At 55.6% G+C, this 16,393-nt stretch overlaps 1 protein-coding gene across 2 annotated transcripts in view; it reads left to right on the top strand.

Moving 5' to 3' along the window:
* The first annotated feature begins 250 nt into the window (after positions 1-250).
* The window catches only part of KIAA1614, a 37,007-nt gene continuing 20,864 nt past the window's right edge, over positions 251-16,393 (top strand). Inside the window, exons 1-4 of one of the 2 annotated variants that reach the window (XM_081221534.1) lie at positions 251-997; positions 2,710-3,656; positions 4,328-4,391; positions 14,692-14,838. In XM_081221534.1, the coding sequence (XP_081077660.1) occupies positions 951-997; positions 2,710-3,656; positions 4,328-4,391; positions 14,692-14,838 (1,205 nt within the window). In that variant the 5' untranslated portion in view covers positions 251-950. The remainder of the gene's footprint in view (positions 998-2,709; positions 3,657-4,327; positions 4,392-14,691; positions 14,839-16,393) is intronic. The other variant, XM_081221535.1, reaches the window with a different exon arrangement.

Below are 16,393 nucleotides of genomic sequence, written 5' to 3' on the forward strand. Positions count from 1 at the left end.
GCACCTGGCTCTCCCCTTAGCAGGACAGGATGAGGGAACTCGCGTCCACTACGGGTCCCCTTGCGCCGCTGGAAAGCGGAAACAAATGACCTTGACCTCCAAGGAGACGGCCCCTCGGAGAGGGCGACTCCTCCGGAAAACTTGTCTAAACAAAGGGCATTCCTCAGCTTCCACCCAGACAGCCCACAGCTGAGCCTCCTCCCCACGCCCCGGGTGTAGGGTTACACTCCTTCCCGCGAAGCTCTGGGAGAAAGTGGTGTTTCCGCAGCTTTGGCTCGCGTGGAGCCGCGTCCCACGGCCGCGCTCTCCCAGAAGCCTCGGCTGCGGGCGCTCGCCGGGCGGACTGGGCGACCCGGGCCGCGAGAGGTTAGGTCCGGCGGCCCGGAAGGCAGCCCCCGCCCCGTCCGAGTCCCCAAACTCGCGGGCGTGCTCGCCGCTTAGACGTCTGGAGGGCATCGCTCGCCGCCGCCGGGAGGGGCAGCTCCGCAGGGCGCGGGCGTCCGGGACCGGGGCCGCGGCGAGCGCGGAGGGCGGCGGGGCGGGGTGGGGGCCAGGGCCGCTCCTCTAGCCCCTTCCGCCGCCCCTCCTTTCTGCTCTGCCGCTCCCTCTTCCCGTCCCGGCTGGGAAGGCGCCGGGCTTGGCCTCTCTCCCCTTCGTGGCCGAACCATGAGCTAGCAGCCCATGCCGCTTCCTCCCCGCCCGACCCCGCGTCCCCTCCCCGGACCCGGAGGGAGGCCGCGGCCCGCGGGTCGGCTGCTCCGGCCCGACCCCACTCAGAGCCCCGGGGCGGCCCGCAGAGCCGGGAGCCGAGCCGGGAGCGCCCCGAGGGCCGAGGCCTGCGGGCCGCACTCTCGGAGCCCCGGCCGAGCCCGCGCGCCCCGGTCCCCGAAGCGGGCCCGGGAGGGAGAGGGGGGGAGAGGGGGGGAGAGGAGGCCCCGGCCTCGCCGGGGATGGAAGGGATGGAGGCGGCGGCCCGACCTGCCGGCGGCAGCCTTCAGTGAGTACGGAGGAGGCGAGGCGACGGGCGGGCCGGGGGTGGCGGGACCGCCAGTGGGGAGAGGGAAGGGAGGGTCGCAGGGGAGGCCCGTCCGTCACGTCCGTCTTCATTTCAGCGTCTCCGGCTTAGAGAAGTACAGCACTTGGGCCGTAGAGTTCGGCGGTGCCGAGCCGCACAAGTCGACACCCACTGTTCCCCAGGGGAAGGTCGCATCCTTCCAGGTCTCCGGAGATGGATGATCTCTGGAATGCTGTTCGAGTTTACCCGAAAGAAAGTTCTTGTAAAATGTGACTGAAATTGCTCCCATTACCTTCACGTCCCCTGCTTTCTGGATTGAACCTTAGAAGAGAGGAACGGGTGGCCGGGCTGCCAAGACAAAGCTGGTAACTTCTAGATTAACTGGTGTAGTAAATGATCTCTTCCTCCCAAAGATAGGCCTTAAACTTCACAGGTTTAAAACTGAGGTAACATACACACTGTGCGTGTATTTTGCTTGGTGAAATATGTGTATTCCTGAAACGTAAAAATTGCATTGTAGTAAGTGACTCTAGAGGGACTTGGCATTTAAGAGAATTCTGTGGTGAATCGTTGGTCAATATATAAGGTGAATAACTTCTTGTTTGTAATTTGTGTCAATATGGATGCATGTATTTATGTAAATACATGCAGTTTACTTCAAGTGGGACATAACTAGATGTATGACGGAGACGGAGCATATTCTCAGAGAGCAGGATAAATATTAAGACATTGTGGCAGGTATGTGTGCACAGAACAATTTGGTGAGTGAAATCTCGTGCTCACTTTTGTTCCCTCTGAAGACATTGACATCAGCCGTGCCACCAAGGGGCTGTGTAATTTGGGCAAGTCACTTAACCTGTCTAGACCAATATTCTCATAGGAGTAGGGGAATGGGGGTACACGGTCACTGAGTGCTTGGGAAGAGCCCTGGCCTTGGGAGGAGAAGCTTTGCATTCCCATCTGGGCCTCCCTTAGCTCCCGTGTTACCTAATCTCTCTGTGCCTCAGTTTCTCTGTCTGTAAAAATGAGGATAATAATCCTGTTCTGGCAGCACTGCGTGAGGATTATTTGCAAGAGCATGTTTGAAAGTGCTTGCAGGCCTGCCTGGCACAGAGCAGATGCTGATAGGCATTGGTGCCTGATCCTGGCCACCCTGTGGGCACAGCCCCGTGCTGCGCTCCTGTGGTTTGAGCACAGGGGGCCCCTTCTGCCAGAGGGTCAGATCCTGGGTGGTATCTTCCTGAAGTCCGTCCTCTGCATTGGCTCCCCTTGGAAAGGGAAGAGCTTGTTGGCCCTTAGCAGATGTTGCCATCCTCCTCTGAGGCCTGACACCTATCAGGATAGCAAGAGGCCAGGGATTGGGAAATCTGGCCCCCATTTTCACTCTGGTCCACACTGGGCAGAAGATTGGTTGTTGTTTGACTCTCCACTGTGCCCCACGTGTAAAATGGGGGTAGAAAAACGAGAACACTACTTAGACTTGGAAGAAAAAACTCAGTAATAACCTATGTGTACCATCCAATGACTTGTATTCTTCGAGGTGCTTTCACATTGTCTAGGGGGTATCCCCTGCTCTGACCCCAAGTTATTTTTCTTTGGACAGGGCTCTATCCCAAGGCACTTTGGGGACCCAGGAGGTTGTTGGAGCTAACCAGGTGCTGGATCTAAGGAGCTCTGTCTGTTTTCTCCTCCAGAAGACCCAAAATAGGGAGCAGAACAGCCAGCTCCATGGAGGTGACCTCAGCTGTGGAGAGAAGTGGCCCTGAGCCACAGCCGGAGAATGGACACCTCCCAAGACACTGGCCCTGTCCTCAAGAAGACAGAACACCCAGCCTGATGGCCCCCCAGCCTCCTGGGGCACAGGGGATACAGCTCCAAGGCCCCTCTGTGCTGGAGTCCAAGGTGAGGGCCTTGAAGGAGAAGATGACAGCAGGCAAACAGGGGGCAAGCCCCTGCCTCACTTCTCACGAGCGGCCATCCCTCAAGAAACCCAAATGCAGACGAGTCAAGGTGGGTGGATCCAGGACTCCATCAGAGGGGTCTTCCCTACCTGATGCCGTGGTGGTCCATCATGCTCAGAACCCAAACGACGGGCTGCTGGACAGCAGTGTCACTGAGGAGGAGTCTGCCAGGAACAGGGCCCCCGGGCCTCCCAGGTCGCCTGCCTCTGGGCTCCAGAGCTGTAACAGGAGGAGCCCGTGGCCTCCAGAAGCAGTACAGACACTGCCTGACCACGACAGGGCTGTGCCGCCAGGGCCCAGCTCTTTGCAAGAGAGCCCCATGCACAGAGTCACTCCAAGCCAGCCTGAGGGCTCTGGTCCTTGTAACAAAACCACCCACAGGCCCAGCCTGAGGAAAGGAAGGTCATACCCCCTGCAGGGTGGTCTCGTCACACAGGAAGACCTGGACAGCTTGTCTCTGACATCCGAGGAGGACTTCGTCCCCAGGCCAGCCCTGCTGGGGGAGCTCTGGAGAGCTGGAGACCTGGGGGCCCTGGGCACCGGGGGCAGCACCTTGTCCCTGTCTGACCTCGTGGAGAGGAACCGCCTTCTGCTGCAGGAGATGCTAAGTGTTGGGGGGCAGAGCCCCTCCAAGGTGGAAAGCCCAGCCTGGACTTCACCCCGGGACAGAGCTGTGCCAGGTAAGGCCCACTCTGTGGGTGTGGTGGTGGAGACACGGGAGGGAGTCCAGGAGAAGGAAAGGGGGAGGGGGTTTACCGCGGAAGGGTGGGGCGGGAAAGGGGGAGAGCACGGCTGGCTGTCACCAAATTCATCAGGATGTCTGCTTAGTCTTGGCTTTGACAGAGATTCTTTACCACCTCAGCCCCATCTGCTAAAGTCCCCCCAGATCCCCCAGACCGATGGGAGGCCATCCTCTATCCTCGGGGTGGAGGCTACCACGGTTTCTTCCCTGTGGCTTGTAGCTCTTTCTAGAGTAGCTTTTTGCACGTCCCTCAGATGACACATCCTCAGCCCACAGTGGACCTCACTGTCCTCTTGGTAGGAGCCCTTCTCCACAAACGGGGTTAGCCTCCTGTCAGTCTGAGCTCAGCGTTCAGCCCTCAGAGGCAGCTTTTTCCCTTCCTTCTTCCCTCACCCAGCGCCGGAGGGGACCCCGGTGCACCCCTCAGCTCATGCATGACAGTGCCCACCAGCAGTCACCACGACAGGCTATGCCTCTGCCTCGGGGATCGGAGTCATCTGGGGAGTAAATGGCTTCTGGAGAAAACTTTCTCCTCCATGCTTCTCAAGTGGCAGCTGAGAGCCCAGTTTCTGGCTCTGCCCTGATCTCTGCTTCTGTTCTGGGTCCTAGAGCGACTAGCAGGGGACGTGGACTGGGACTCCGGCATCTCCCTGCAGGACGCTGACCAGAGCAGGTAAGATCTCAGAGCGCATATCTTCTATTTCTCCCTCCCTCCCGGCAGTTGTCCCTGTACCTTCATTTACACAGCATCGGGAGAGCAGGAGACTGAGAGAGAGCGAGAGGGCAGGCAAACCCTGCAGCACAGGTGGCCGTGGCTCCTCCCGGAGACCTCTTAGAAGGCACCAGTCACCCCCGTGGCCCAGGCTGTGCCCCTGCTACTTGTGCAAAACCATGGGGCACGGAGCACAGTGAAGAGAACTTTGCAAACGACCTGCTCTGTGACTTGGGACTCATTTCCCTGCCCCAGCCTCTGTCTCTTTATCTTTAAAGTGGGCCAAGTAATACTTGTGGGATGTATTGATACTTCTCAGGACTGTTGTGAGGCTGAACACAAGATAATGGATGCGAAAATCCTTAGGGAAAAGATCCGAATGCAAGGCTATTACTCCACCAGTTCCTTTCCCAATCAAGGGGTGCGTTGGGTTGTGTAAAGGCCTTCACCGCCCCCAGCCTCCCTGACTTTGCTCTAGCCCCTCCACGAATGTCTCTGGGAAGCTGGGCCTGGAATGGGGCTGGGGCAGTGTCCCGACCAGGCAGGTGAGACGACTACCCTCCGGGCGGGGTAAGGAGCCATTTGTGGGCCTGAGCTGGTGGTGCCCAGGCCTCGGCCTCCTCCTCAGTCTTTGCTGCGCACCTGGCACGTGAAGCTGAGAGAGGTCCCGGAGCTGGAAGCGGCCCCATTTCCTCAGCCATGCAGTGACATCACCCTCCTGAGGGTCTCATGGTTTCTGCTGAGGGCAGAGGTCAGCAGTGTCACTTCTCCATGATCAGGCCCCTCCCTGCCTGATAAATTCCACTTATTGACCTCCCTCCCCTTCAGAACACGTGGACAGGGCCCCCCAGTCCTGCTTTCACAAAGCGAGGGCTGCCCAGGTTCCGGGGGTTCAGCCTCTGCCTGGCCACTGGCCTTCTCAGTGGAGTCGGCTGAGGGCCTGGCGGAGAGGGGGCTCTCTGTCTCCTTCCTCCCTCGTTGTTTACAATTTGGAGTTGTGCCTGCCCCCCTCCTGCCAGGGGTCTCTTCCCGCCTCCACGGCCGCCGCGGTCAGCCTCTCCTCATATCCCCTCCTAGCCCGGCCGTGATATGGAGGGGTGTGACTGTGGTCCTCAGCGATACCCTGACCCCCGCCCTGTCCCCTCGTCCTTCCCTGGGGGGCTGTAAAGGATGCAGCCTGGGCCCACAGACCTTGTGCCCAGAGGATGTGGGGCCTCTTCTTCTGCAGCTGCTCCTCCCCCGCCACTCCCACCGTTTCTTACCTGGGCAGGGGCGGGGTGGGGGGGTGGGGGGAGGAAGTCTCAGCTGCAAGATGGCCACGGGGGATTTGTTCAGAGGTCACTACTGAAAGGAGAAGCCAGAGCTCCTGACTCTCGTGTTGGATAACAAATAATAAAAACACGCATCTTAAAGGAAAAGAACCTCAACCATGGGGCTGGGAGGGACTTTCCCCCAGTCCTGTGAGGAGATGGCATTTGTGTAGAATCCTCAGGGTAGGGATTTCTGGACTATTGTTTCACCTTCCAGACCATCTGCAGCAGGTTAGGGTTTGGACAAGGTATGTGGGTGTCGGCGTAGGATGTGTAGGTGTGTGCTTATGTGTATTGTATGATGATCTCAATGTCTATGTATGAAGGGAGAGAATGTGTGTGTGGAATGAGGTTGGTGCCCAGCGTATATCCGGGCATAGAGTTGGCATGGGAAAAACTGTCTTCTGGCTTGTTTGGAAGGTCATTCATTCACAGTGCCCCACGGACCTTTATTGGTGATCTATACTCAGGCCCCTGCTGAGTAGATACCCAGGCTGAAGGGCCAGAGAGCATACCTCTAGAGCCAAATGAGGAGCCCTGTCCCAGGAGGGCTCTACACATGGCTGAGCTTTCTCCCATCTCCCCTAGTTCAAGGATGGGAGAAAGGTCAGCCATGTGTAGAACCCTCCTGGGACAGGGCTCCTCATTTGGCTCTATTCCTGAGTCTCCTGGTCAGATACTAAAGTGGTCCCTAAGACACTGCAGGCTCCATCTCTCCCCTAAGCAGGATGGATTTACTGATGCTCCTTCTGTATAGCTGAACTCCCCAAGAGACCTTTGAAATAAGGCACACTTCCCTCAGCTCTTTACCCCTAGCCACATGGGACCAGGGTCCTGGGGCTTTGTGTACTGTGGGGCTGAGGACACTGGGTAGTGTAGACTCTGAGACTGTGGTCACCATCATGATGGCCATCCTGAAGGGGCCAGGACATCAGTCAGGACGTGCTCGGGCAGTGAGCCCCTCAGATCTTCTCAGTGTTTGAGGCATAAAAGGTCCGGTTTCACACCCAGTCAAACTTAGCATCAGTGTAGTTCAGTGTTGCAACCAAATAACCCCTGTGACCAAGTTAACCCCACACGTGTTATGTCCTCAATTGTTACTGCTCTGCATGGTGATAAGACAAGAAGCCCTGAAATGATGGTGACAGCAGAGACCAAGACAGTAGTCACTGTCTGGCCCAGCTCATTGCAGTGGTCACAGGGAGAGTCGACCGTGGAGGCGAGACCCCTGAGATGCCGAGGGAACACCAGAAATGCCCCAGGACCAAATGGTTGTCCCTTCTACTGAGGGGCAAGAGGAGACTCCGTCCCAGAGGACCGGAACAACCTGGTGGTCCCTCCCTCCAGAAGACCACGCTGACACTCAATTCCCAGACCTTGTGCTGCACCACACCCTCACTTTATCCTGATAATGAACCCTATTGATTGTTCCTGTTTCACTGACAGAGACCCCTCTGGGGGGAGGCTAAGTGACTTGCCCAGTCATATAGCTGTTAAGTTTTGTTGTTTTTTTTTTGTTTTTTTTTTTTTTGCGGTACGCGGGCCTCTCACTGTTGTGGCCTCTTCCGTTGTGGAGCACAGGCTCCAGACGCGCAGGCTCAGCAGCCATGGCTCACGGGCCCAGCTGCTCTGTGGCATGTGGGATCTTCCTGGACAGGGGCACAAACCCGTGTCCCCTGCATCGGCAGGCGGACTCTCAACCACTGTGCCACCAGGGAAGCCCCAGCTGTTAAGTTTTGGAGTCAGGGTTCACAGTCAAAGCTGCTCGGTGCCAAGGGCTGTGCTCTAACCATGAAGCAGCACTGCCACAATCTGTCCCCACAGGCCATGCCTTGGGTTAGGGATCCGGGGATCCTCGGCCTCCCCCAGCCTGGTATTCTCAAATATAGACAAAGAATGGTGAATGGCAACCTCCGTGGGATAAGCTTGTTTCTCTCCTAAGTCACTGTTGACATGATTCAGGAAATGGGATTGACTGGGGGTGGGGAGAGGATGAGGTGAGACGTGAGCACTTCAGAGGTGGCCAGCGGGGTCAGTGCTGTCAGCGACCTTGCTCATGGCCGTGTCTGGGCACTGGACTTATTGGAGATGGGGGGCGGGGGGGAAGTGAAGGATCCTCTGCTCAGGGCTGGTTCTGCCCTCATCCGTTCTTAGCAACCCATGGTGTCCCGTCCCTGCTCTCTGTAAAATGGCCAGGATCCACTTGGCCTCTCCCCTGTCTTGAGGCTCTGAGAGGGCGTATCAGGATTACAGATTGCCCCGCTTGTGCAAAAAGTACGTGAAACCAGAGGAGCAGCAGCAGTCAGTACAATGCTCACCCCAGGCCCCGCACTGAAAGGGAGTCAGCTTTTTACAAAAAGGCACTCAGCCTTGGGCTGCTGCACGCATCCTGAGGCCCAGGGCCTTCCTTGACAGTCTCACTGGAGAGGCAGTGCTATGTGACCCAGGCCCACTCTGCTTCAAATCAGGGCCTTTCCATGTGTGTGATCTTGGGGGGCCCAGATCCTGAAGTGTGTCTGCAGGGACTTTAACTACTGCTCCGCTGTGGGATAAATGGAGAGGGTCTCTGGGGTGGTTTCATTGTGCTGTAATGATGAAGGAAGCTCAGAGGATTTCCTAGGTTGTTAATTTCCCCCCATCCCCGTGGTGGAATCGTGCCCATCTCTATCAACAGATACAGAAACTGAGGCTCATAACGGGGAGCCCAGTCTCTGTGTACACACCTCGTCACAAGGAAAGAAGGGACAGGGTGCCAGCCGGCAGCAACTCAGACTTTGGTGGGTCCCAATTTTCAGGCCCCTGTTGAGATAGCTAGTGGTCAAAACTCCCTGCTCCAAAGCTGTTTGCAGACTCCAGTTTAAAGAAGGGGCAGACAGGGGACCCTCAAGAATTTCAGAGGCCTGGCCTGTGGCTCAAGTGCTCAGGCCCACAGCTGTGAGAAAATCTTGGGCTTTTAAAACTTAATTTGTTACCTAGCATTTTGGAAGACTCTCCTGTGGTCCTACTACTGTGTGTAATTTCAGAAGGAATTCCCATTTTGCCCTCACTGCCCACTGTGCTTACACCAACTTTGGCCATAGCTGTTGCTGGTGGATCTCCTTCTGGAGCTTCTTAGGGCCAAAGACCATGCTGTTCTTATCTCTGGGACCCGGTACCTGCTGAGTATCAGCACGGAGCAGGCACTCAGAAAATGTTTGGCAGAAGCGTGCATGCATGGGTGTAAGTGAGGGCTCACCAAGGGCTGGACACCCCTGTGGGCTTGAGAGGATCAGGATGGAGCCAGGAGAGGACCTTCCAGCTGGGTAAGGCTTGCAGAAGTGCATGGGAGAGGTGTGAGGTGGGTTGTGTGGAAGATGCTATCAGGACACAGGGTGTGAATGTGGGCTGAGACCACTTATGGAGAGCCTTGGAATTTAGGTTTTAGGTAAGGCAGTAGGAAATGGAGGGACATTCGCTGTCTCCCTCCTGCCATGTCCACTCCCTCCCTGGTAGGATGACCCCGTCTTCTGGCAGTGCTGCGACGTTGCTGTGTGCTGTGGCCTGCTACATGGGTAGCCTGGTGAGGGAGTCTGGAGATCATTCTGGCTCCCTGGTTGGGTTCTGGATCTTCTGGTCCTAGTCTCAGGGGGTCGTGAGGAGCCCTGGGGATGAGCTTGGGAGAAGAAACTCTCCTGCATCTCCCCAGGATTTGCAGGGCTGCAGATGTAACTGAGGACTCCCCCGGGCAAGGGTGTAATGAAGACTAGCCAAGCCCCTGTCCGTCCTGCGTACCCCCCGCCACTCCCCATCCTGCCCACCAACTCAGACATACAGACGCAAAGGAAAACTAGAGGGAACCCCTCGCCACTCCCAAACCTGCCAAGACTACAACTAAAAAGAAAAAAGTTTCATTTAACCACTCACCAGTGTTTTCAACTACGTACCGTGCTCCTGAAGTATCTAGGGTTCTAAGTCCTGGTGGAGGAGGAAGGATGCCAACACTTCAAGCCCCGCCTCACAGCTAGTGCTGCCTGCAGTCGTCATGCACGTCATTGTCACACTCACATACACCCCACACAGGAAAATCTCATTATGGTGCCAACCTTTGTGAATAAAGAGGCTCAAGAAAGTTAATTTGCTCAAGACCATTCATCTTTGAGGAGTTGGGCTGAAATTCAAGAAGAGGAAGCCCTCCTCCATGGCCTCCAGAGTGGAGCAGGCCACTGTCCCCCTAGATGGGGGTGTCTTGGTCACCTGCCCCCACACATGCAGTGCTAGCAGAGTGACAGCCCACAAGGATTTTTTTGGTCCTCCTTCTTCAGGAAGGCAAAGACAGAGCCTTTTTGCTCTCTCTGTAAGGAGTTGACGTCCTAGGGAAGCTCTGCACACCTCCACCCAGATCTTTTCAAAGGTGTTCAATGAGGCGTATCCCACAGCAGCCATTCTTTTTTAAAAAAAATTATTTTATTGAAGTATAGTTGATTTACAATGTTGTGTTAGTTTCTGCTGTACAGCAAGGTGATTCAGTTATACATATATACATTCTTTTTCATCTTCTTTTCCATTATGGTGTATCACAGGATATTGAATAGAGTTCCCTGGGCTGTACAGTCGGATCTTGTTGTTTATCCATTCTGTATATAATATCAATAGTTTGCATCTGCTAATCCAAAACTCCCAATCCTTCCCTCCCCCACCCCCCTTCCCCCTTGGCAACCACAAGTCTGTTCTCTATGTCTGTAAGTCTGTTTCTGTTTCGTAGATAAGTTCATTTGTGTCATATTTTAGATTCCACATATAAGTGATATCATATGGTATTTGTCTTTCTCTTTCTGACTTACTTCACTTGGTATGATAATCTCTAGTTGCATCCATGTTGCTGCAAATGGCATTATTTCATTCTTTTTTATGGCTGAGTAGTATTCCATTGTATATATGTACCACATCTTCTTTAGCCATTCATCTGTCGATGGACACTTAGCTTGTTTCCATGTCTTGGCTGTTGTGAATAGCGCTGCTGTGAACATAGGGGTACATGTATCTTTTCGAATTAGAGTTTTGTCCAGGTATATGCCATTCTTAAACAGCTCTTCCTTCTCTGTTGAGAGAAGCACCTATTTATTATCTGGGCAGCAGTGTCCCTCTGCTACCAAACAGCCTCCTCCCATTCCCCATTCTATGGAAATTGCCTTTTCTGTGGAGTCCTGTCAAGGGCTCTGAAGGTCTAGAACAAAACCCACCAAGCCCTCTCCAGCTTTCAGATAGCCTGTCTCTTCTAAACACGCCTTCCTGGCAGACGAAAAGGGGATCTCTTCGGCAGGTGATTTTAGTTCATGTTCAGGGGTTCCATCCTTTGCTCAGTAAGGGGGTGAGAGTAACTTAACTAAATAATGGTGCAAATAATAAAAGCAATAATAATAAATGCTAGTATTGATGGGATCTCACCAAGTTCCTGGCTCTGTGCTCAGCTCTTGTAAGGGGATCAGTCTCACTTAACAACTGAACCCCTATTTAGGAGAGGAGGAAGCTGAGCCTTAACCCCTAAGTGACCTGCCAGGGTGACACAGCTGATACGTGGCAGCCCAGAATTAGAACCTGGGCAGGCTGCCCCAGAGCCACGCTTCTAACCACCACTCTAAGCTCTGTCCTGTCCGTGTCCCGCAGCCCTGGGAAGAAGGTGTCTGTGGTACTGAGCCCAGACAGGCCCCTGCCTTCATGGAGCACGTGTTCCAGAATCGGTTCCGGGCCCACCTTTCCTATTCCCCTCACTCGGGGAACCGCACACAGTGTGACAACAGGAGCGCTCTATCCTTGGTCATCAAAAAGCTTTCTAATATACAAAAATGGCACAGATGCTGGGCAGAAAGGCTCATATGTGTTCTGTATACTATATTTTCCCTCTACTTGCTGCATCCTGGAATCCGGGAAATGTCAGATCTCTTTACATTCCAAATTGTTTCCCTCATTCATATTCCTGGGATGAAAGAGTTAAAGCCGGACTTGCTGGAGCTTATTATTTTAATCTAGGATTATGATGGCTGCAGAAGGAGGCCACTCTGTCCCCCTGACCTCTCTGACTGGGGGACAGTGGTGGTTGTCCTGACTGGAGAGCCTGACCTGGCTGTGGGTGGGGTGGGAGGGGAGCTGCAGTCAGAGCTATGCCTGTCTCTCTGCTAGGAAACGGGCTTAGGTGGAGAGACCAGAGCGGGAGGGGGCTGCATGCTGCCCTTTGTCCTGGGAAGCAGCTTAGGATGCTGGTGGTTGGAGGGGCAGACGGAAGGGCCAGAATACTCATGTGGAAGTCCCGTTGTCCCCAGCCAGTAGCTCTTTTAGGTGTTGCTGCTTCTTGAGGGCCAGACATCTGTGAAGCCCCCGCAGAAGACGTCAGGGTCCCCCACCCCATCTTGTGGTACGGCAGGCTACCTGGCCAAAGGCCCTGGCTTACAGGGTAGCAATGTGAGTTCTGTCCCCTGTGTAACTCCCGCTGTCTACAGATGGGGAAACAGGCCTGGGGGAAGCACTCAGCCACTTTCTCCCTGTGCCTCACCCGCTGAGCTCATGAGCCCTCCCTGTGCGAGCTTTCGTGGCCGTGACAAAAGCTCTCTGTGCTCAGATGGAGTTGTCTTTGCCAAGCCACACAGGGACCACCCCAATCCTTCGAGGAAATCTCTAAAGGAACTGCGACAGCTGGGACGGTGGGTTATAGTCCGTGATGGGAAGGGGGTGGCTCCAGGGCTGTGGTCAGATTAGAGTGGAGAGTCTCCCTTCTCCTCAGGCGTCAGGACCTGTCTGTCGGGCAGGGTTGTTGCCCCGTGGGTGGACCAAGACAATGCAGTGATGGGGGGTGGGCAGTTAGACTGGGACAGGCTCACAGCACTGCACCTGTCTGCCCCCTGCCGCTTGGGAGAAAGACCCCCTCCCTGCCACAGGGCTGTCAGGGCCTGCCCTCTCCAGGGTGCACCGTGACCAGGAGTTGCCTGCCCCGCTGACCCTGGCTGCCATCTGTGAAGGTAGTGGCTGTCCCCTCCCTGCTCAGTTTGTTACTGCATGGATGCCTCCAGGCGCCTAAAAAACCCTGCTTTTCTAATCAGTGGAGAAACCAGCTTTGTCTGCCAGGAACCAAAGCAGGGCAGCTGATGAAAAAAAAAAAAAAAATTAACAGCTCCAAGTAGAGGGAGCAGAAAGGAAGCAGCAAAGCTGGAAAATGGTTTAAAAACCTGGGGGGAAGACCGATCTTGGCAGCATCTGGCCAGCTGCCTGGAGCCCTCCTGCCTGCCCACCAGGTCTTGTGACAAATGCCCTCCGACAGCCGGGGAACCACAGCTGTCACCGGAAGGCTCCGAGCGTGCGGGCTGGCAGCCAGAGGCCTGCGGCTGCAGATGCATCTCTCCCCGGGCTGGTAACCTCATTATCTCTGCTGGCGGAGCCGGAGCCTTGGGGAGCACAGCTGCTCTCGGCAGTGCATTGGAGGCCCTGCCTGCCCGGGAAGCTGTGCAAAGGGAGGCCTCTCCTCACAGGGCAGCAGGCCTGGAGACTCACTTTCATTCTCTGCCGTAAGCCCTCCTGGTTCCCGAACTGTGCCTGGGCCCTGCCAGGGTTCATAGGCACAGATGGTGCCTTTGTTCTGGCAGTTCTTATTTTTTATCTTGGCCCCAATTGCAGGATTAGGTGCAAATAATGAGAAAAAAAAAAAAAGAAAAGAAAAAAGAAGGAAAAAAAAATCATGGACTGCCTAGAGCTTGTCTAAGGTTGTCCCAAGGAGGCCTCAGGGTTGTGCCATTTCCCCACTCACATCTCTGTCATCTGTCACCTAGGAAACTACTTGGTACCTTCCCCCTGTCAAGACAAGGCCCCTTTCTCCAGGTGACACATGGGGTGGGTAAGGCACGGGATTTGGCGGGCTGCAGTCTGAGATGCAGGCCGGGCTGAGCCTCTACCTGCCCAGGTCCTCTTTCTACGGACCCTCCCTAGTGAGGACAGCCCAACGTATGTGCAGTGAGGACAGGAGCAGCCACGGGGCTGCGGAAGCCACTCCGCCTCGGCCTGGAGGGGACCGGGGATGTGGAGGCACCTGCCCTGCTTCACTTGATGTCCGACCTTGAGCGACGACGCACCAGGTGCTCCTCTGTGCTCCGGAGCCCTCATCTGTCAAGTGGAGAGCTCACCTGTCCCCAGCCAGCCTGGCGGGGGAGATGGGCTCCGGTCAGGGGGAGTCTGGTGCTGGCTGCATGTCATTGTCTGGGAGGTGGCTTTGAAAAAGAGCTGCTATCATTTTCTGCAGCTCTGGACTGGCTGGGGAGGCGGAGAGGACTGCTAGAGGGCCTTTATTATTATGAACCCGAGCCACTGCCGACTCGATGTGGGTCCAGCTTAATGTCTCTCAGCCCGGGACTGATGCCTGTTGGGATGCGGACTGAGGCCTTATGAAAATGTCATTCCCTCAGAGGAGCAGCCCAGTGACGGGCAGAGCGCTGATTCCTTGTGTCTGCGGTGGGAGCTCAGGATGGTGCGGTGGGAGCCCCAGTGGGTACGTGTGGGTGCAGAGAGAGACAGAAGGAGAGAGGGAGGGGACACGTGTGAAGACCATCTGGCTGGCTGGGCACAAGCCCAGCCCGACAACCCCAGGCCCTTTTCTTCCCCTCCTCCCAGATAGCTCCCGCTGTCTGCCCAGGGAAGGAACAATAGAATAATCTGGAGACTCCCCTACCCTTTTCTAGATCCTCCTGGGCTCTCTGCCTCCGGTCTCTGAGCAGATGTCCAAGGTGGGCCAGCTCCCTGGTCCCATCCAGAGTTGCTCAGGGCCAGGCCCCAGGCCCCAGGCTAGGTGCCCTCCGTGTGGGAGCTGAACAAGGAAGGCTGCACACGCAGGGTTGTTTCTGGCATAGCCACGCTTGACACTGTTAAAGCCCTCCTAATCCGTGTTATTTTCTTCTAATCCCTCCCCTGCCTGCTCTGGCCCATGTGCCACCCAGCAGGACCTTTAGTCCCAAGCCGGAGCCCGTGCTGAGCCCCAGGCATGAGGAAGCCAAGCATCTGCTTCAGCGAGCCCGCATGAAGGCCAGGACCCGGCCCGTCCGTGCCAGCCACGATATTGTGCCCACCCTTGCCCAGGGCAGCCGGTGAGTGGGGCCCGGCTCAGACTGGCCTGGGAGGGCTGTGGCAGAAGAAGAGATGGGATCCAGCCACAATGCCGCTGCTCCCTCCTCCCTCCTGTCTGTGTGTGAGTTTTTCCTGTGTCAGGCATTGCTTTCATTCTAGTCAGTCAGCACACCTTCACTGAGGGCCTGCTCGTGTGATGTTATGGAACATAATCCGAGCCCCCCTGGAGGACAGAGGTCACAGTCTCCAGGGAAAAAGACGGGCAAACGGATCAATACAGTTCTGTGGGCGGTGGTGTAGGAGAGGAAAGGTGCGTGTGCAGGGCAGGAAACCTACCGTAACTCCACTGGAAAGGACAGGGGAGGCTCTGGAGGATGTGGCTTGTAAGTTGGGGCTTGAAGGAGACGTAGATATTCAGATGAGGGCAGATGAGGGACGCGGGGGTGAGCATCCCGGGGAGGCTGGAGCCTGAGGCCATGCTGGGGGGTGCATGGTGTGAAGGCCCGAAGGCTCAGTGGAGTCCAGTCATGGAGGCCTCCAGGCCTGCTGAGCAATTTGGATGCCTCCCATAATAGCTAGGAGCCACCAAAGGATTTGAGGCAGGTGGGTAGCACCATCACATTTGCATTTCAGGAAAGCTATTCTGACTGCAGGGATGGGTTGGATCTGGGGGACTCAGGGGCAGTGAGGAGGCTGCACCGTGGTCCTGGTGAGCAGTGATGGGGGCAGGGTGTGGAGACAGAGATTGCCAGGAGACAGAGCAAGCAGGCTTAATGAGGCAGCAGAGAAGCGGTTAAGACTCTGGAACCAGACCACTGAATTCTGGCTCTGCCACTTACTAGCTGTGTGCTCTTAGGGAAGTCTGTGTGCCTCAGTTTCCTCATCTGCAAAATGGGAATCCTATGAGTGCCTACCTTAACAGGGTTGTTGTGAGGGTTATATGAGTTAATATATGTAAAGTGTTTACAACCGCACCCAGCATATAGTGAGTACGATACGAGTGTTACCTCTGATTGTTAATCATTTAATCAACTGGATGAGGGGAGCATGAGAAGGGGAGGCATCCAGGATGGAGCCCAGGGTTCTGACTTGGTGTCTGGAGGTTTGGTGGGGCTTTAGCCAAGAGGTGAAGCCTAGGTGCAGGATCAGGCTTTGGAGGGGTTGCCCACAGAACACCCCCTGGAGATGCTTATCAGGCAGTTGGTTACAGGAGCTGTAGAGGAGAAGTCAGAACTACGGATTTGGGCATTACCCTGTTTTCACGATGCTGGAGCTATGAGGGAGGCTGAGCTCATCAGGGATGAAGAGATGGGAAAAGTACGAGTTCAAGGACGTTCAGACCAGCATTCCACATATGTGGCTACTCCTTGCATGACATCCCATCCCCATCATTGTGCCTGTTCCGTGTACAGTTCAGCCCAAGCAATTACTTACATGTGGCATTTGCTGGTGCAGCTGGCCTGCGATGAGGCCGCCAGCCTGTGCCAAAGTGCCCCAGGCCCCAGCAGGACCATGGCACAGTGGGCACTAGAGGCAGCGAGGATTCTCAGCGGAACTGGATTGCGTGCTCTTTGA

The sequence above is a fragment of the Mesoplodon bidens genome, assembly GCF_964165515.1.
Source record: "Mesoplodon bidens genome assembly, chromosome: 2".
In the NCBI taxonomy this organism is placed as follows: domain Eukaryota; kingdom Metazoa; phylum Chordata; class Mammalia; order Artiodactyla; family Ziphiidae; genus Mesoplodon; species Mesoplodon bidens.